General features: G+C 44.1%; 1 protein-coding gene across 1 annotated transcript in view; it reads left to right on the top strand.

Annotated features, from left to right (window-relative positions):
- The window catches only part of LOC126474444 (glycine receptor subunit alpha-4-like), a 724,913-nt gene that overhangs the window by 613,527 nt on the left and 88,740 nt on the right, over positions 1–22,646 (top strand). Inside the window, exons 8-9 of the mRNA XM_050101915.1 lie at positions 6,172–6,363; positions 14,838–14,906. Of these exons, the coding sequence (XP_049957872.1) occupies positions 6,172–6,363; positions 14,838–14,906 (261 nt within the window). The remainder of the gene's footprint in view (positions 1–6,171; positions 6,364–14,837; positions 14,907–22,646) is intronic.

Below are 22,646 nucleotides of genomic sequence, written 5' to 3' on the forward strand. Positions count from 1 at the left end.
CAAAGGCTGCCTGAAGATAGTGCAGTTCATATTAAAAATTGTTAATTTCGCTAATCTGTTGACACCTCGGTAGGTGTCGGGGGTGCTGAACATCATCGTCTGTAGTAGACAGTTCCCTACAACCTGATGACTGTGCGAACCCTCAAGCACTCTTTGTAAAGTTCTTATTGAAAGTTGACAGAAAGAATTACGGTTAGTGTGGAAGCAATATCTCCTAATCACACAGGGTGCTGAGTAGAGGTAAAAACCTTGAAGAACACAGTGGATCAAATTGAGCGCTGAAGTTTTATATGCAATAATGACTGAGGTTAGCAATAGGTAGAGAAAGAACACTGTAAATCCGAAATTTTTCATCATGTGCAAATCTATGAACCTCAGCTTCCAGGACATAGCTAAGCAAGTAGTAGGTTGCCATTTGTATACATCCTAAGGTTCTCTTAGAGATTTCTCAGGAGGTAAAAGAATGAAACCATTAATTTCCCCATGGTCAGGAACTATTTTTGAGATAATGACTTAAGCAACACAGCTGCTCCTGTACTTTTGGGCAAATGCGTAATGAGAAAGCCAAATTAGAAAAGGAGTGTCATTTAAGTGACATGTTGCTCGAATGGTTACTAGAAGATATCAGCAGCTGACAGCTTCAGCGCGACTAACAGAGAGAGAGAGAGAGAGAGAGAGAGAAGAAGGTAGAGGGAAGATGTATCTGTAAATGAGGAAGAGTCAAGGAGATGGATGGAATAGAAACGAAGCCCGTTCTCAACCCATCTGTCTATTTCTTACCATTATCCCGTAGACGGGAATACTATTACAACAGATACAACTGAACCACATGGAACTTCATTTTCTCCCGACGTGTAAAATGGTCAAATAAATTACGGGAATGCAGCCGGATGACGTTCTCGAAAACACCGATATTACTACAGGTGCGCACCCCGTCATTTTCAATGTAGGAATGCTACAATGGAGCGCCGAGCAAAGCTATTTAAAGCATCAGGACTCAGGGGATATGCAGAGAGAGAACATACAAGCCGAAACAGCTGGCGCCACCACACAACTAAAGATGACCAACATCAAAAGTTATTTACAGTGAACATTAATTATCAGTGGGTGAGCAAGCAGGGTGAACTCTGTCCTTCTGTTGTTTCACCAGGGAGAAGGCAGGCTTCCAAACGGAATTTGGGCAAAGACCTCCGTCTTTATTGATAAGGTCATTGCTAATTCTATCTCAACTACGTATTTAATTACCATATGATAACAGCAGCATTTCGTTTGAATGTCTCATTTTTTTAATCTTTTTCTTCACTCGCGTTACTCTGACTGATTCGTTACATCCATGTGTTGATTTAACGAATCTACAGTGGGTGGACGAATATAGAAAAACACCAAAACGCAACAGCTCACCACGCCTGATACACCAAGAGTTCTGATTATGGGACAGTCGAAAGTGTATACGTCCATTTTGTAAAATGAAGAAACCACCACAGTTGTTTAACATAAAGTCCTTTATTGTGTACACCACCGGTTTCGGAAGACTTTAAAGCTTCATCATTTGGTGTAAAACATAAAATCACTTAACCATTTGAAATCATCCTCACCCCATTTGACAACTGGGCAAAGATGCTGTCAGTCTATCAGATCCGACGATAAAACGTCGAGTTATGAAAGTTACGAGACTCGTACATGAACATGTCTGAAGATGGCAATCTAGCCGAAATGTATCGTTCACAAAAAATTCTAAACTCTTATAGCAGCAATCTGTACTTTCTTACATAATGTTTCTAAGAGTATCTTCAACGCTGTGGATTTATTGGATAGTAAACGTTCTTGACTAAAATTCTAAACTATTTACTGCACAATCTTTGGTGAATTAATTTCGGTTGTCAAAGTTCTTCGTACCAATTAGACGCTATAGTCAACAACTAAGTAGCTGTCTTTACCCTTTTAGTCTATGTTTTATATTGTGAGCGTCGCTTATATACAGCGTACAAGGAGTCAGCCAGTACATAACTGAGTTCTTCGGCACGGGAAGATACTGAAATTCCGCTTCACCAATACCTGTCTTTGTGCGTTTGCTTTCCGTACACTTCGTGTTCTAGTGCGTTATTCGATGTCCCGTATGATGCGGCGTCTATGAATAGAATTCTTCTGCACTTTGAGCCTGAAGTGAATCCTCTTGCGCAGATTGTTCAAGCTTTAGATAAACATGTGTAGCTGTGGCACTTTATGGGACCTGTAATCCACATGTCATCCTCTATCTGAACCGGCAGCACGGCCGTCACACTGTCGACTGGTGCCTCAAAAACAAGGCTACAACTTGTCTTTAGTTAAGGTAATCCCATTTTTTATCTGCCTTAAGAGATGATTTTAGTTGTATATTTTCGGTACTCCACAAATTGTGTGTGAAACGCGTTCTGCGCATGAGTCACGTGGCAGTGTACCTGCGTTTTTGAAACTATGTTGGCTTTACGTTCGTCCTTATGTCTTCGTACTTGAGTTCAGTTAATGTTTTTCATTTTGTGCCCTTGTTGCAGGGTGAGCGGGATAGATGTAGCATTCTACATCTATATCTACATCCATACTCCGCAAGCCACCCAACGGTGTGTCTTTTTACATTATCATAATTCCTTTCCTCTTCTATAATAGCTGCAATTACTAATTCTAAGGTTTTAGTTCGGTGGAGTAGAAAGTAGTAAAATTTGAACTGTATCCCAACTAATCGTCTCACGTCATGCGTTCTGATACAGCGAAAAACAGACGTCGCACAACGTCGCTGGAACCGGCTAGTCATCTATATGATTTTCGAGATGCATATCCTTATCAGTAATAACTGATTTCCGGACATGCGCACTTAATTAACTGAATGTATATCATATAATTACATCTCAAATTTCGATTCGGGTTTATAAGTTATCGACTTGTGCACCAGTCCATTGTCAACGTCCCAGAACTGCAATGAACGACGAAGTCCATCGACCATCTCGGTGTGTGACGGTGAAGTTGAGAGTTGAGTTATCGTGGCAGACTCATTTGTAAGCGTAATCATAGTGAGCAACCGGAGAGACAGCAGTCCACGGACGAGTTACAGGGCAGTGCTCAGCTTTGTTTATTTCGTGCTCGCAGGCAGCGTGGCGACTGACGTGCGGCAGAGCCACCCAGTTGCTGCCCACTGCAAAACGAAAGCGCACTGCTATTGTAGCTGTGGTCGACAGGAGTGACGTGCGATATATCAGTCAATGGTCGTCTCCATGCTCTAAATAAGATGCTATGTCCGAACATTTTAAAGAGGCAGATACAACTTATTTCCCTTTGGTATATGAAAGTTTGTGATACATTTTCTATCTCTCAGTAAAGAAACATACCTGAACTTTGGACAGTGCATGTATAATGTTTCTGTGTGGAAGACTCAACCAACGCCTTGAGAAATGTTTTGAGTGTGTGATGGAGGGAGCTATTCAGATCCACTCAGTGACGGAATTCAATAATCCAATAACCCAGCAGATGTAACTTTTTCGGAGGTAATTTGTCGTGTTTATATTGAATTCTAAGTAGCCAGATGCTCACATTTATATTAAACTGCACAGTCTCTTGTCCTCTACTCTGTAACTAAGAACGATGATTTCGTCTCAAGTGTGGTAGGATATGGCACCATTTCTGTATTGGTTGGCACTGTTGTATCAAAGCTAGTCTACACATCAGTGATAGATTCGTTTCGGGAGTACAAAATTGAGCGACTATCGTCTTGTAGCAGGTTCTTCTGAGTTTTATAAAACGAAAGTGTATAATTCGTGTAGAATTTGTTTATGAGTTGGCGGTTCTCTCGTCGTGTACGCATGATTTTTTTACGTAACAGGAAACTGATAAGAGTATTTGTACCCAGTAACAGGTTTCGAGCCTCTGTTATGAGTAAGAGCATTAAAATAAATGTGAAGATGTTGAAAATACATACATTACCAAAAATATCCTGAAAAGAAAAACTTACTTATAGGTAACGTTGGTGTTTACAAAATTAGTATGACACATCATCCTATGAAGGATAAAGAAACCCATTTTAATATCGAAAGTAGAATTACTAGTTTATTTTATCAACAAGTCACAACAACTAATCATTATGCTATACTTCAGATTTAGTAATGTCCATCATCGCTCATCGTATTGAAAAATACGGAAACGCTTCACTCTTTTCGAACTGTTCCATTGGAGCAGTACTGTGATTGGCCAAAAGACATGTTGCTGTTTTATGAACTTCTTCTTCTAGATTTTCGCATACATTGCACCTGCTGTAAACGAATAACGTAATGATGTTTATAAGGAAAGCAACTACTCGTAGACTGAAGAAAAATGTTGAAAGAAATAAAACAATAATTGTTATCACACTGTTTCAACTCTGACCCATCTGAGGAAAATGGTGTTACTACACTCCTGGAAATTGAAATAAGAACACCGTGAATTCATTGTCCCAGGAGGGGGAAACTTTATTGACACATTCCTGGGGTCAGATACATCACATGATCACACTGACAGAACCACAGGCACATAGACACAGGCAACAGAGCATGCACAATGTCGGCACTAGTACAGTGTATATCCACCTTTCGCAGCAATGCAGGCTGCTATTCTCCCATGGAGACGATCGTAGAGATGCTGGATGTAGTCCTGTGGAACGGCTTGCCATGCCATTTCCACCTGGCGCCTCAGTTGGACCAGCGTTCGTGCTGGACGTGCAGACCGCGTGAGTCGACGCTTCATCCAGTCCCAAACATGCTCATTGGGGGACAGATCCGGAGATCTTGCTGGCCAGGGTAGTTGACTTACACCTTCTAGAGCACGTTGGGTGGCACGGGATACATGCGGACGTGCATTGTCCTGTTGGAACAGCAAGTTCCCTTGCCGGTCTAGGAATGGTAGAACGATGGGTTCGATGACGGTTTGGATGTACCATGCACTATTCAGTGTCCCCTCGACGATCACCAGTGGTGTACGGCCAGTGTAGGAGATCGCTCCCCACACCATGATGCCGGGTGTTGGCCCTGTGTGCCTCGGTCGTATGCAGTCCTGATTGTGGCGCTCACCTGCACGGCGCCAAACACGCATACGACCATCATTGGCACCAAGGCAGAAGCGACTCTCATCGCTGAAGACGACACGTCTCCATTCGTCCCTCCATTCACGCCTGTCGCGACACCACTGGAGGCGGGCTGCACGATGTTGGGGCGTGAGCGGAAGACGGCCTAACGGTGTGCGGGACCGTAGCCCAGCTTCATGGAGACGGTTGCGAATGGTCCTCGCCGATACCCCAGGAGCAACAGTGTCCCTAATTTGCTGGGAAGTGGCGGTGCGGTCCCCTACGGCACTGCGTAGGATCCTACGGTCTTGGCGTGCATCCGTGCGTCGCTGCGGTCCGGTCCCAGGTCGACGGGCACGTGCACCTTCCGCCGACCACTGGCGACAACATCGATGTACTGTGGAGACCTCACGCCCCATGTGTTGAGCAATTCGGCGGTACGTCCACCCGGCCTCCCGCATGCCCACTATACGCCCTCGCTCAAAGTCCGTCAACTGCACATACGGTTCACGTCCACGCTGTCGCGGCATGCTACCAGTGTTAAAGACTGCGATGGAGCTCCGTATGCCACGGCAAACTGGCTGACACTGACGGCGGCGGTGCACAAATGCTGCGCAGCTAGCGCCATTTGACGGCCAACACCGCGGTTCCTGGTGTGTCCGCTGTGCCGTGCGTGTGATCATTGCTTGTACAGCCCTCTCGCAGTGTCCGGAGCAAGTATGGTGGGTCTGACACACCGGTGTCAATGTGTTCTTTTTTCCATTTCCAGGAGTGTATTTCTGGAATAATTAGCAAGTGGATACCATGAAGCTTTTGGGGTAGCTTCCTATGTGTAAAGTTTCTGAGTACTGTTGTTCTCATACAGATATAGAGTGTGTGTGTGCCTGTGTGTGTGTGTGTGTGTGTGTGTGTGTGTGTGTGTGGGAGAGATAGAGAGAGAGAGAGAGAGAGAGAGAGAGAGGGAGGGAGAGGGAGACTATTTTATTTGGGAACCCACGGATTCGGTAGTGACTTTATTATTTTCTGTAATACCTGCAGACTGGCGAAACACAGAAACACTTGTGGCTGTAGTGTTGTTACGTTGTGAGTTGGGTGTCCGCTCTGCGCAGGCAACTACAGCTGCCTGGTGGCGGAGTTCCACCTGTCGCGGTCGGTGGGCTACCACCTGGTGCAGAGCTACCTGCCCACCATGCTCATCGTCGTCATCTCGTGGGTCTCCTTCTGGATGGACGTGGACTCCGTGCCGGGCCGCACCACGCTTGGCGTCACGACGCTGCTCGCGGTCTCCTCGCAGTCCTCGGGTAACTACACGGGGCTCACTTTCTCCTCACATGGTGCTAACTCTACTGTGCATTTTAATAGAGCGCTAGCACTACCTTGCACCTCGCTAATTTAATTAAGTTTCGAATCCTTAAGCATTTTTTACCGATCGCTAAGCGTTTTCAGTCGCAACGCGGAATCTTTTAAGTTAATAATTTTAGTCTCTTTTTATCTTTATATGATTATGCATTCTATATCAAGTTGTTATACCCAGATACATGTGATAATATATGAATTCAGAACTCATGTACCAATGTCCAAGGGGAGTACGGAACATGCAAGTAAACCCATAGCAAAACACTCTTTTAACAACGATTGAGAAGTCTTCAGAGAGAAAGCACGCTACTGCCTTCCGTGTCTGCCTGCAGAGAGACTGTTCTGAATTACGCTCTCTGGTACTTAAGATCTTCTCCAGGTAGACGTCATCGTCTAGGCCTGTCTCTCTAGTTCGTTAGTTCATGCTCCTAAGCAGACATTCTTTCGCTGTCTGCCGCAGGCTGTCTTGTAACTAGCGTCTTACCTCTGCTTCTCTCTATTCTTGTTCGTTCGTCCTGAAATATCGTTGTTCCTTTCGAAAATCTTTTAATATTTGCCACTCACCCTGTTGTAACCTATCATATGGTATAAGTACATCCATCTGCAAGAGTCCTATTCTGAACTCTAATCTGAAATAATAACAAACAAAATTTACGTTTGTTTATGGCTTTCAGTAGCCCCTGTCAGCAGTCTTTTCTATCCGCACACTGCATCATACGTCCTTCGACGTAAATATTCTAACGTTTTTCCATCCCCAAAATTCGTCTCAATTTTACTTCCATTTCTTATGCAGATATTCCTGGACGTCTTATTACATGTATTAGTATCCATTCCCTTCTTCGGTAAACGGTGAATTTTTCCATAGAAATGAATTACGGCACGTGTACGAACACAAGTTATAAATTTTTGTGTCGGACTGCAGTACTGTGAATATCATAGTTATCGCAGTTACAAACATCAACGAGACGTTTAGAATTATTTCGTTTCTTAAGAAAACGTACCCCCCCCCCCCCACCGCCACATGAACCATGGACCTTGCCGTTGGTGGGGAGGCTTGCGTGCCTCAGCGATACAGATAGCCGTACCGTAGGTGCAACCACAACGGAGGGGTATCTGTTGAGAGGCCAGACAAACATGTGGTTCCTGAAGAGGGGCAGCAGCCTTTTCAGTAGTTGCATGGGCAACAGTCTGGATGATTGGCTGATTTGGCCTTGTAACAATAACCAAAACGGCCTTGCTGTGCTGGTACTGCGAGCGGCTGAAAGCAAGGGGAAACTACGGCCGTAATTTTTCCCGAGGGAATGCAGCTTTACTGTATGATTAAATGATGATGGCGTCCTCTTGCGTAAAATATTCCGGAGGTAAAATAGTCCCCCATTCGGATCTCCGGGCGGGGACTACTCTAGAGGATGTCGTTATCAGGAGAAAGAAAACTGGCGTTCTACGGATCGGAGCGTGAAATGTCAGATCCCTTAATCGGGCAGGTAAGTTAGAAAATTTAAAAAGGGAAATGGATAGGTTAAAGTTAGATATAGTGGGAATTAGTTAAGTTCGGTGGCAGGAGGAACAAGACTTCTGGTCAGATGACTACAGGGTTATAAACACAAAATCAAATAGGGGTAAAGCAGGAGTAGGTTTAATAATGAATAGGAAAATAGGAATGCGGGTAAGCTACTACAAACGGCATAGTGAACGCATTATTGTGGCCAAGATAGATACGAAGCCCACACCTACTACAATAGTACAAGTTTGTATGCCAACTAGCTCTGCAGATGACGATGAAATTGAAGAAATGTATGATGAAATAAAAGAAATTATTCAGATAGTGAAGGGAGACTAAAATTTAATAGTCATGGGTGACTGGAATTCGAGTGTAGGAAAAGGGAGAGAAGGAAACATAGGAGGTGAATATGGATTGGGGCTAAGAAATGAAAGAGGAAGCCGCCTGGTAGAATTTTGCACAGAGCACAACTTAATCATAGCTGACACTTGGTTTAAGAAACATGATAGAAGGTTGTATACACGGAAGAACCATGGATATACTAAAAGGTATCAGATAGATTATATAATGGTAAGACAGAGATTTAGGAACCAGGTTTTAAATTGTAAGACATTTCCAGGGGCAGATGTGGACTCTGACCACAATGTATTGGTTATGATCTGTAGATTAAAACTGAAGAAACTGCAAAAAGGTGGGAATTTAAGGAGACGGGAACTGGATAAACTGAAAGAACCAGAGGTTGTACAGAGTTTCAGGGAGAGCGTAAGGGAACAATTGACAGGAATGGGGGAAAGAAATACAGTAGAAGAGGAATGGGTAGCTTTGAGGGATGAAATAGTGAAGGTAGCAGAGGATCAAGTAGGTAAAAAGACGAGGGCTAGTAGAAATCCTTGGGTAACAGAAGAAATATTGAACTTAATTGATGAAATGAGAAAATATAAAAATGCAATAAATGAAGCAGGTAAAAAGGAATACAAACGTCTCAAAAACGATATCGACTGGATGTGCAAAATGGCTAAGCAGGGATCGCTAGAGGACAAATGTAAGGATGTAGAGGCTTATCACACCAGGGGTAAGATAGATACTGCCTACAGGAAAATTAAAGAGACCTTTGGAGATAAGAGAACCACTTGTATGAATATCAAGGGCTCAGATGGCAACCCAGTTCTAAGCAAAGAAGTGAAGGCAGAAAGGTGGAAGGAGTATATAGAGCGTCTATACAAGGGCGATGTACTTGAGGACAATATTATGGAAATGGAAGAGGATGTAGATGAAGATGAAATGGGAGATAAGATACTGCGTGAAGAGTTTGAAAGAGCACTGAAAGACCTAAGTCGAAACAAGGCCCCCAGAGTAGACAACATTCCATTAGAACTACTGACAGTCCTCGGAGAGCCAGTCCTGACAAAACTCTACCATCTGGTGAGCAAGATGTATGAAACAGGCGAAGTACCCTCAGACTTCAAGAAGAATGTAATAATACCAATCCCAAAGAAAGCAGGTGTTGACAGATGTGAAAATCACCGAACTATCAGTTTAATAAGTAACAGCTGCAAAATAATAACGCGAATTATTTACAGACGAATGGAAAAACTGGTAGAAGCTGACCTCGGGAAAGATCAGTTTGGATTTCGTAGAAATGTTAGAACACGTGAGGCAATACCGACCTTACCTTAGAAGAAAGATTAAGGAAAGGCAAACCTACGTTTCTAGTATTTTTAGACTTAGAGAAAGCTTTTGACAATGTTGACTGGAATACTCTCTTTCAAATTCTAAAGGTGGCAGGGGTAAAATACAGGGAGCGAAAGGCTATTTACAATTTGTACAGAAACCAGATGGCAGTTATAAGAGTCGAGGGACATGGAAGGGAAGCAGTGGTTGGGAAGAGAGTAAGACAGGGTTGTAGCCTCTCCCCGGTGTTATTCAATCTGTATATTGAGCAAGCAGTAAAGGAAACAAAAGAAAAATTCGGAGTAGGAATTAAAATCCATGGAGAAGAAATAAAAACTTAGAGTTTTGCCGATGACATTGTAATTCTGTCAGAGACAGCAAAGGACTTGGAAGAGCAGTTGAACGGAATGGACAGTGTCTTGCAGGGAGGATATAAGATGAACATCAACAAAAGCAAAACGAGTATAATGGAATGTAGTCGAATTAAGTCAGGTGATGTTGAGAATATTAGATTAGGAACTAAGACACTTAAAATAGTAAAGGAGTTTTGCTATTTGGAGAGCAAAATAACTGATGATGGTCGAAGTAGAGAGGCTATAAAATGTAGACTGGCAATGACAAGGAAACCGTTTCTGAAGAAGAGAAATTTGTTAACTTCGAGTATAGATTTAAGTGTCAGGAAGTCATTTCTGAAAGTATTTGTATGGAGTGTAGCCATGTATGGAAGTGAAACATGGACGGTAAATAGTTTGGACAAGAAGAGAATAGAAGCTTTCGAAATGTGGTGCTACAGAAGAATGCTGAAGATTAGATGGGTAGATCACATAACTAATGAGGAAGTATTGAATAGGATAGGGGAGAAGAGAAGCTTGTGGCACAACTTGACCAGTAGAAGGGATCGATTGGTAGGACATGTTCTGAGGCATCAAGGGATCACCAATTTAGTATTGGAGGGCAGTGTGGAGGGTAAAAATCGTAGGGTGAGACCAAGAGATGAATACACTAAGCAGATGCAGAAGGGTGTAGGTTGCAGTAGGTACTGGGAGATGAAGAGGCTTGCACAGGCTAGAGTAGCATGGAGAGCTGCATCAAACCAGTCTCAGGACTGAAGACCACAACAACAACAACAAGAAAACGTAGGAGATGAGGCGGATAGATGACCATATTAAATTACATCTTGATAAGACGCCAGCAAACACCCTGAGGCAGACATTTCTACCAATACTGAAGATGGAATCGCTGAATGACAAAAATATTCAGTTACCTATTTTTTCAGAGGTGGGGGCTATAGTAACAAAACAGAAGAATACTAAATCAGCAAGGCCAGAGTTCATAAATAGAGAACTCTTGACAAACTGGGGACGTTCCCACAAACTACACTTTCTTCACTTATAAAACACCTGCTGGCTTACAATTAGGATACCGACTACATGATTAACGTCAGCTGTTTCTTCTATACTAAAGAAAGACGAAAGAGGTAAAACTATATATAACAGAGCTGTTAGCATTCAACGTACAAACTGTACCCCGGTGTATTAAACACCCGGTTAAAGTCAACACCAGAGCCACTCTTGCAGGAAGAAGAGAATGATTTTCGAAACGGGAGAGTTTCCATTGTCAATGTTTTTACCATCAAACAGTTAATACAGAAAATAAATCAAAATGTGGACGTAGAGAAGGCTTCCTATCAGTCAGACGGGCATGAAGTTAGGAATACAGTGGCTAAGCGGTGCTTCTCTCAACACATAATAGCGTGTACTAAAAGCTTATACAAGGACACCTACTTAGTCTCAATTTATCTGATTACAGTGGCACAAATATAGTTATTAATGAGAAAGTGAGACAAGGGTGTGTATAATTACCCAAGCTTTTTAACATTTTTTGGACGATGTCTTACAGAGAGGGAAAGAGTAGGTACCACCTGGTATTATGTTACAAAGGACCACTCCACATATGCTAGCACACGCTGAAGACGTAGCCGTTATGCGAAACACAGAACGAAATTATCAAAGAGCTATTTATTTAATACTTACGGTTGGTGAAGGATTTACCTTCAAAACATCTGCCTCAAAATCAGTAACCATTTCATCCCAGGGCAAACAACCAATGGCTTGGATGACAGAATCTTAAAAGATGCTGAACTTTTTAGTTGCCGGCCGGAGTGGCCGTGCGGTTCTGGGCGCTACAGTCTGGAGCCGAGCGACCGCTGCGGTCGAAGGTTCGAATCCTCCCTCGGGCTTGCATGTGTGTGATGTCCTTAGGTTAGTTAGGTTTAATTAGTTCTAAGTTCTAGGCGACTGATGACCTCAGCAGTTGAGTCGCATAGTGCTCAGAGCCATTTTTTTTAACTTTTTAGTTATTTAGTCTGTAATACCTCGTACGCTTGCGATGGAGATATAAAGAATGTCGAAGATGCCAACAATGTGCGGAACTATTAGAACAACACTGAAAACATCGCCGATGGAAACACGACAGAAGCTGTGGAAGATGATAGCAGTGCCGGCTATTTTATATGGCAATGAAACGTGGATATTAAGACAGAAAGACGGTAACCATAAACAAGCCACAAAAATGAAATGCCTTAGAACACAACTGAAGCACACACGCCTAGATAAATTGAGACACCAGAATATAAAATCGGTTACAAATATGTTCAATACGGGGAAAGGTACACGTTTATAGCAGGATATGAGAAGAGCATTTAGAACAATGGACAATGTAGGGATTCAGAAGGAATCGCTGAAACGATGACGATGATTATGATGGTAATGTTTATTGATGATGGATTATGTTTCAAATGGCTCTGAGCACTATGGGACTTAACATCTGAGGTCATCAGGACCCTAGACTTAGAACTACTTAAACCTAACTAACCTAAGGACATCACACACATCCATGCCCGAGGAAGGATTCGAACCTGCGACCGCAGCAGCAGCGCGGCTCCGGACTGAAGCGCCTAGAACCGCTCGGCCACAGCGGCCGTCATAATCGATTATGATGACCTTGTCGGGCTGCTAGCACTATATGTGGGTGCATGAGAAAATACACCGGTCAGGAATATGTGTATTATAGAGAATTAATAGATAACTCTTTTTGTGCCATTTTATCACTGCTTGCTCCGTGTTGGATTACGTCACAGCCCTGAAGGTTTAGTGAAACCCACAACACTGAGAGTGGAGTATGTTTCTACCTATTTACCCTGAGGGCCCAAAGAAACTGCTATAGGCAGCTCTGACAGCTGAAACGTATGTAAGCATCCTGTCCGATCAACTTCATCCATTCATGTCCATTGTGCATTCCGACAGTGTTGGGCAATTCCAGCAGGACCATGCGACACCCCATACAACCAGTATTGCTACAGAGATATGTAAACAGGCAGAATACGACGCTGCGGTCGACAACGCCTATATAACACAGCAAGTGTCTGACGCAGTTGTCAGATCGGGTACTGCTGTTGCACTGCCAGGTTATCAAGATGGTGTTATAGTCGGCGCATGAGGGACGGAACACAGCATCTCCGAGGTAGTGATAAAGCGGGGAATTTCCCATACGATCATTTCACGAGTGTCCGGTGAAAATCAGGAATCCGGTAGAACATCAAATCTCCAACATCGCTGTGGCCGGAAAAGGATCCTACAAGAACGGGACCAACGACAACTGAAGGGAATCGTCCAACGTGACACAAGTGCAACCCTTCCCGCTAATTACTGCAGATTTAAATGCTGGGCAATCAAATAGTGTCAGCGTGCGAACCATTCAACGAACCATCATCCATATGGAATTTCGGAGGCGAAGGCGCACTCTTGTACCCGTGGTCACTGCACAACGCAAAGCTTTACGCCTAGCCTCGGCCCGTCAACATTGGACTGTTGATGACTGGTAACATGTTGCCTGATCGGACGAGTCTCGTTTCAAATTGTATCGAGCGGATGTACGTGTACGAGCACGGAGAAAACCTCATCAACCCATGGACCATGCATGTCAATATGGGACGGTTAAAGCTGGTGTAGGCTCTGTAATAGTGTGGGGCGCGTGCAGCTAGAGTGATATGGGACCTTCGATACGTATAGAAACGCCTCTGACAGCTGAAACGTATGTAAGCATCCTGTCCGATCAACTTCATCCATTCATGTCCATTGTGCATTCCGACAGTGTTGGGCAATTCCAGCAGGATCATGCGACACCCCATACAACCAGTATTGCTACAGAGCTACTTCAGGAACACTCTTCTTAGTTTAAACGCTTCTGCTGGCCACTAGATTACCCAGACATTATTGAGCATATCTGGGATACCTTGTAGCGTGCTTTTCAGAAGAGATATCCACTCCTCCCCCCCCCCCCCCCGACTCTTACGGATATATGGACAGCCTTGCTGGATTCATGGTGTCAGTTCCCTCCAGCAATTCTTCAGACATTAGTCGAGTCCATGCTACGTAGTGTTTCGCCACTTCTGCGTGCTCGCGCGGGCCCTATACGATATTAGGCAGGTGTTTCAGTTTCTTTGGCTCTTCAGTATATCTTCAGTAGCAAATTATGGCATGATTCTGATTAAATACTGATATCTTGCTCCTCAGATTCATAGTTATTTAAAAATCAATGCTACCACACGGGAAATTAATTATCCCGATCTTCCAGCCCAGTCAAGACGTTAAATATTTACGAGTTTTCAGAAGAGCGCTCTTTAGTCATTATCAAACGATGACTCCCATTTGCTTGCTGCTTCTGTCTTTATATAGCGGTGTTACCATGTAGAAGCATTGAAAATATTACCATATTTGGCAATGGACAAGGCTCCTGTGACATCACAGCCCTGCGATCACATGTGACAATAGCACTGCGTTATAAGAGAAGAATCTGCAAGCTTAAGGCAGTCATCTCTTACCAATGTCACAGGACAACGCTTCAAAATGTGAATATCTGATCACTCGACGCAGCTGGAAGTTCGAGAAAATGTTTGTGATTTATATCGCCAATATACCATGTATTCGTACACAAGTCGATAAAGTCTACATTTTTTGAGGGGGACACTCCTGCTGTTTGCTGATATGATCCATTGTGACGGAGAATGTACCATTCTTTCTATTCGATCCTGTGATTACAGAAATTTGACCCTCTGCATATTTGTTGAGAGGCTTTAAGTGTGGTTCAGTCTCCTGTTGAGTAGTGCCGGGGTACACTGATGTTTTGCAGCCGGCGGTCGGGTGTGTGGTCCAGCTCCGCTAGAGCAGTGCTCTCGGCATGTTGTAGGCATCCAGAGCGGGCTGCCGCAGGTCAGCTACGTGAAGGCCATCGACGTCTGGATGGGCACCTGCACCGGTGAGTGACCGAGGTAGCGCTGCCGCGCCCCCGTGGCGCTCATCTGCACGCCTCCTCATGCTTGCACCAGCCAACACCAGTACCACTACGGGACGCCAGAGTCAAGGTCGTAGTTGCACATGCCACGCACTGCACAGCTCAGCCTCGCGCCGGGCAGGCTGATGAGCTATAGCGGTATTTCTCCTACATTCTGGTCAATGACGTTACTGTGTAGAGGTAAAAGGTATTGGCTGCCTTGGGTAACCTGTACGTTACTTTTTACAAATTTAAAGTTTTCGACAAACAAGTAAAAGCAATTCCTTAAGGAAAACATGCCTCTGAAAAAATCTTGCGGTATTTGTAAGACTGTCTTATTAAAACAAAGTTTCCACGGATTTTCAACGCATTTCACATTTCAACACATTTCACACAGATCCTATTAGAAAATATCTTATACACTCGGGGGATGATCTGAAATGGAAGGTGAAATGCAACGTGTGCAATTGTCTCAGCTGTAATATGACGCCACAGATAAGAATGCGCTGTGTCAGTACATTCACCACCCGTTCCCCCCTTCCACACTGCTGGTGGTACTACAGTGCTATAGCTGTTACAATTAGCATGATGACTACGGTCGCAGGTTCGAATCCTGCCTAGGGCATGGATGTGTGTGATGTCCTTAGGTTAGTTAGGTTTAAGTAGTTCTAAGTTCTAGGGGACTGATGACCACAGATGTTAAGTCCCATAGTGCTCAGATCCATTTGAATTAGCATGATGGTGTGACGATTATGCGCTGTACCTCTAATCAAAAAGAGCAATGTTAATATTCCTAACCGATGTAACTCATTTTAAAATAATTCTCATTTATTGTTCCATCTCATTTGTACGTTTGTAATTAGATTATATCTTTCGATCACTCAGGATCATCTTGAGATCCAAAACAAAGTAAATGTGAATATTTACAAACGAATATTTTTTAGAATAAGTAGAAAAGAAAAAAAATTCTAAATATATGTAGAATTTACCTAAGAAGTTGCACCCGAACCCGTTTTATTTACTCAATACCACATATCAGATACTGTGTTTCACAGTTGCTCAAATGGCTCTAAGCTCTATGGAACTTAACATCTGAGGTCATCAGTCCCCTAGACTTAGAACTACTTAAACCTAACTAACCTAAGGATATCACACACATCCATGCGCAAGGCAGGATTCAAACCTGCGACCGTAGCAGCAGCGTGGTTCCGGACTGAAGCGCCTAGAACCGCTCGCCCACAGCGGCCGGCTTTCACAGTTGCAGTCAATATTTTAAATTGATATATGTTGGAGTTAAAAACATATAATCTAAACGGCATAGGATAGTAAAATTATTATATGTGGCGAGGGGAGTTGCAAACGTGCAAAGAAGGCAATCCGGGGGGAGAGGAACAGATAATAGGTGGGATGCTATGGCTTTAAAAACAGAGGGTCATCTACTAAAATTGCAAAAAGTCTATTATGTAACAAACCTACACAATGCCACATGGACATGCTGTCGATCAACTCCCATATACAGTGCGAGTTGCCCAAGACACACAGATCGCCATTTGGTATTGACGTGCTCTAAAGTAAATGACTGCCTACCATTGTTCTGTTGCACTTGTTATTACCACGATTGTCATAATACCTAGGAACACAGGCTTTCTGGGTAAATTTTCGATAGTGAAGTCTTCCCGGGTTATCAGCTGAGTCAAGGCGACATTCTACGCCAACGTTTCGACATGTTTACCACTCGTCATCTTCAGGCCTGTCTTGCTCTTGTCCAGTTCATATCTTTTCAGTCTCTGGACTGTAAGCTTCTCTTTCTCGTCTGCAGCGGCTGGACCAATCGCACAGTTCTGGAATGGGTGTCGTGGATGTTGGTAGGGCAACGCGGCTGGTGGTGTGGGTGGGGGCGTGTTGGTGGGTGCTGGGGTCACGTTCTGGTGCTGTCCGTCTATTCTACCCTCTGTCTATTCTACATGCTACCTCAGCCGCCAGCGCGACGCCAGGACCCTGAAAAGCCAGGACCATCCAAAACGTCGGATCTGCCCCCCCCCCCCCCTCCAGAGCCACGACAAACCACCGTCCGCGATTGGCTCTAGCACCATTCACGACACCCCATGTGGAGTCACGCGATTGGCCTAACCGTTGCAGAGTAGGCAGATGAGCCTACAGTCCAGCGTCTATAAAGACATGAACCGGGTATGAAACTGGCACTTCGCATGAAGATGGCAATTAGGAAACTTTTAGAAATTCTGCAGAACGACGCCTTGACTCGGCTGACAACCTGAAACGACTTCGTCATTGAAAGCCTGCATTCCCACATAGCTTACCTATATGGAATGCTACAGGAACTTCGAATGAAGAAGGCCAGTTTGCGTAGGCCACTAGTATTCTGACAGAGTTCTTGGAACGAAGACATGATACCTCTGTTTTCTCACACAACACGTATTTTACAGGATGCTATTTCGACACTGGTGCTGGAGCACATAAGCATCACAAGGTTTTAACTAGATAAAATCGGAAGAACTCTCCTCGCCTGCCATCTGCGACTGCCAATCAGTCTCTTGCCCTGCACATGGGATTGGGGTATTTGGTAACACTCCGCTTCCAATTAAATCTGCAAGTGCAAAGCTACCTTGAAACAACGCATTAAGTTTCACCGACTTCTGATGACACGCATGCAAAGTATCGACACCAAGGATTCGAGGACCATGACCATTTCGACTGGAAAAGAGCTGGACGAGGCGACAAAGTCCGTGCTGTGAAAAGGATTAAATTTTTCACCTAAACGGGAGATCACCAGCAGCGTCGAGCATGTCATTCAGTGGCTTCCCTCCGAGACCGCTGAAGAGGCGAGTAGGGTGACCTGCGGGGTTCTTGACAATCCAAAAATGCTGAAAACAGACATCTCCATGGCAGAACGCAGGGCGATACACGACCTCCACGTAGGCGAAGATACAGTTGTCCTAGCAGCTAACAAAGGCAATGTGACGGTGCAGTTACGATGGGTTGACTACTGGTAGAAGATTGAGATGCTGTTACAAGACCCAACTTACAAGCCAGTAGAAAAGATCCTACACCTGCTGCGGCTAGGAAGAGCATCTCACTCCTAAACAACTCAGGAATTGATAAGGATGTCGTCAGAGGGCTCTGTCCCAGAGCACTTATATCACCATGGCTGTATGGCCTCCCAGGGATACAGAAGAAGGTAGTTTCACTACGTCCAACAGTGGACACGATAAATTCACCAACATATGAAATAGCGAAACACGTGACGCGGTTGCTAAAGCCTCTCGTGGGTCGTTGCAAACACCATGTCAGAAACTCAACTTAATTTGTGAAGGTGCTTTGGGGGGATACAACTGGATAATGATGATCTCCTAGTGAGTTTCGATGTCACGTCTCTCTTCACACGGGTACCGTTAGAGGACTCCTTTGCACTGCTAGGCAGCCACTTTCACGAAGACATTGTGGACCTGTTCCGCCACGCGCTCACAACCATCTGCTCCAGTTTGCTGGATAGTTCTACCAGCAGTTGGACGGAGTCGCTACGGGATCCCCTCCTGCTCCAGGCACTGCAAATCTATGTATGGAACATTTTGAAAAACAACTCTCAGAACAACGCGTCTGAAATTAAAGGCCCCCTACCGACGCGTGGAAGACACACATGTGGTGTGGCCACATGGCCTCGAAAACTTGCATGAATTTCTTGAGCACCTTAACAGCGTACACGACAATACAAAGCCCACCATGGAGGTAAATGAAAACACATGCCTGTCATTCCTCTGTATCATGGTAAAGAAGAAAACTGATGGCACGCTGAGACATTCTGTCTATAGAAAAAAAGACACACATGGACCTGTATCTAAATAGCCAATAATTGCCACCATCCAGCAAATCTTTCCTCACCACCCTGTCGCACAGAGCATGAGAAATATGCTACAAGGGGAGTCTACCCACCGAGTTTCAGCATCGCAGAGAAAACTTTCGCAAGAACTGCTTCTCGGAGACACAAATAAGACGCTCTCCAGCCGAGAACGAAGTAGACAGAAGACGATGCAGAGGAAGACATAAGGCTACTGGAATTCGTTTCCGCTCATCGGATCAAATCAAAAATATGCTTGGCTAGATGGAAGACAAACTACAGCTACGGACATCTGGAGTCTTCAAAGTTGCGCATGTAGCAAGCAATATGTCGGTCAGACGCAACGATGTATTTCACAGCTCCACTCAGAACACGTGAGAAGCTTTAGTCTCGGCCAGACGGAGAAATTTGTAGTGGCAGACCACAGCCTCAACGAGCCCATTCCTTCTGAATAAGATAATTTTATAAATATCGAAACCTAGGACAAGGGCTAAATAAACATTTCTTTTAACTGGTTGGCTAATTTTTTTAAATCTCTTTAGGCATTTTCTTCTTTGTTTGGATGTTTTGAATGATAGCTTGTAATAGTGTAGCAAGTATTTTTCCAGAATATCTAACTATGTTTTCCATTGTCTTTCCTGATATTTGAATCTATAAAATTAGTAGTATCATTGATTTCCACTTCACATGTAAACTTGATTTTACCGTGTATGTCACTGAACTTAGAGATCATTAACAACATAATCGTTAAATTTGACCAACAAAAGTGTATCGTTATCATATCTATAGCAAGCTACTCCATCTTTTCTGTTAAACTGCGATTTTCAATGAAAAACTTGTTTTCATCTACATCTACATCCACATTTATACTCCGCAAGTCACCCAACGGTAGTTGATAAAATATCAGCCAGCAGACCAGAATTGGAGATCCCCATGCCTGATGTTGGTGGTCTAGACATCGTTGCTCGCCTCATACGACGTAAGCTGCAGTTGGTTGTACTGCTCTGTAAACAGGAGGCTCACTTGACGAGTCCATATTATTCCGTTTATATGGTACGTTACATAATTTTGTCACTTTTGTTGTGCAAATTGGGTTATTTATTCATTTGGTAATTAGTGATTCTTGCATATTTTCTTTTATTTTCTTAACACTGAACGGTATCTGAAAACTATACTTTAAGAACAAATAAAAATTTATTTACGACTGATTGCTGATCTCTTTCCCTTTTCTGAAATGTACTACAGTTTCCATGCTTATCTGTACCGATGGAATCAAAGTGTTAGACCCACTAGCGACTACTTACATCATTAAGGAAGAGTAGATGACTGTCCTAGCTAAGCTAGTACCATGGTTTCGACGCAACAACCTCTTATTTAAGCTGATTATATTAGTGACATCCTTATGTTGACAATATATTTCCGCTGTTAATATGCAGTTATTATTTTCCCGCAGTTAAGTATGATTCAGTAGGTAGAATTTATATTAATTTCAGTCAGCTGATATGCAGGAAAATTTACGGTAGCCACGTCGATTTCGATAACGACGTGTCGGTTATTTTTGGAAATAAAAGCAAACGAATATAATGCCCTACTCTGTTATAGTCTGGGAAGTATTCTTAGTTGTTACTGGATGTATTAAACATTAAGGTGAGGGCTATTCCTGTGAGATATTTGATTTCCTATACCATTAAATAATTCTGGAAACCTTGATTCAGTACTAGACTGAGTTGACAAAGATCACTGTTTTCAGAACATAGACCTAAATCACTTCAGAATATTTAGAAAGATTCCACAGCAGCATCAGCGATAAGAAGCTAAACTGTATATATCAATTCTGAGTCGGGCAGAGGAGAAAAACTACGGATCAATCAACATTATCATTTCTATGTGATGTATTTGGTAGTAGAATACGTTGAAAATCCACAGTAACAGTGTATTCATGTCCGCAATTTTGTTTCACCATTAGCGTATATGGTTCCGATTTTTTTTATCGATAATACCACGCTTAACGGATTAATGTGTGATGTAAAACAATGTTGTTAATTTTTATGAAGTGTATGTATTGTTCGACGAAAATATCGTTCCAGGAACATAACCCAGACTTTTTTGGTCGTTATAAAATGCCATTCGTTAATGAGGCAAAACCGCAAGAGATTGAAGTCTCTTTCATGGTAAAATGTTTATAATACTTTATTGCTATTTTAAACGTTCATAAGAGACGGGTTGCGGTTACTTCTAGTCTAAGCTAACAACTATAACTGTACAAACCTCACACCCGTCGCACGAGATAGCTTCCAATACAGACAGAGCTGGCTAAAATATGGCTTCTCTAGTCAGCTTAAGGTTTCTATGAATCCTTCCACGACGCTGTGTGAACATTCCTATTGAAAGTGTTTCGTACACTTCTAACATTCTGTAGACGTTCCTCGAGCAAAGAAAAACATGTTTGTGCACGCCAAAAAGGGTACCGGAGGAGGTCGCTGATTTTGAAAACGTACAATAACCAAGATTAATTAACGGCTATTTCCAAATCCATTGACCTGTTTGATAACGCCCTCCACTATCTTTCCTGCGTTAATTTTGTGCCCCTTTCTTTTACGACGTGAAAAATTATTTCTTCATCCTTAATGTATGAGTATATACACTCCTGGAAATTGAAATAATAACACCGTGAATTCATTGTCCCAGGAAGGGGAAACTTTATTGACACATTCCTGGGGTGAGATACATCACATGATCACACTGACAGAACCACAGGCACATAGACACAGGCAACAGATCATGCACAATGTCGGCACTAGTACAGTGTATATCCACCTTTCGCAGCAATGTAGGCTGCTATTCTCCCATGGAGACGATCGTAGAGATGCTGGATGTAGTCCTGTGGAACGGCTTGCCATGCCATTTCCACCTGTCGCCTCAGTTGGACCAGCGTTCGTGCTGGACGTGCAGACCGCGTGAGACGACGCTTCATCCAGTCCCAAACATGCTCAATGGGGGACAGATCCGGAGATCTTGCTGGCCAGGGTAGTTGACTTACACCTTCTAGAGCACGTTGGGTGGCACGGGATACATGCGGACGTGCATTGTCCTGTTGGAACAGCAAGTTCCCTTGCCGGTCTAGCTGTGGTAGAACGATGGGTTCGATGACGGTTTGGATGTACCGTGCACTATTCAGTGTCCCCTCGACGATCACCAGTGGTGTACGGCCAGTGTAGGAGATCGCTCCCCACACCATGATGCCGGGTGTTGGCCCTGTGTGCCTCGGTCGTATGCAGTCCTGATTGTGGCGCTCACCTGCACGGCGCTAAACACGCATACGACCATCATTGGCACCAAGGCAGAAGCGACTCTCATCGCTGAAGACGACACGTCTCCATTCGTCCCTCCATTCACGCCTGTCGCGACACCACTGGAGGCGGGCTGCACGATGTTGGGGCGTGAGCGGAAGACGGCCTAACGGTGTGCGGGACCGTAGCCCAGCTTCATGGAGACGATTGCGAATGGTCCTCGCCGATACCCCAGGAGCAACAGTGTCCCTAATTTGCTGGGAAGTGGCGGTGCGGTCCCCTACGGCACTGCGTAGTATCCTACGGTCTTGGCGTGCATCCGTGCGTCGCTGCGGTCCGGTCCCAGGTCGACGGGCACGTGCACCTTCCGCCGACCACTGGCGACAACATCGATGTACTGTGGAGACCTCACGCCCCACGTGTTGAGCAATTAGGCGGTACGTCCACCCGGCCTCCCGCATACCCACTATACGCCCTCGCTCGAAGTCCGTCAACTGCACATACGGTTCACGTCCACGCTGTCGCGGCATGCTACCAGTGTTAAAGACTGCGATGGAGCTCCGTATGCCACGGCAAACTGGC

Source organism: Schistocerca serialis, chromosome 4 (genome assembly GCF_023864345.2).
Source record: "Schistocerca serialis cubense isolate TAMUIC-IGC-003099 chromosome 4, iqSchSeri2.2, whole genome shotgun sequence".
NCBI lineage: Eukaryota > Metazoa > Arthropoda > Insecta > Orthoptera > Acrididae > Schistocerca > Schistocerca serialis.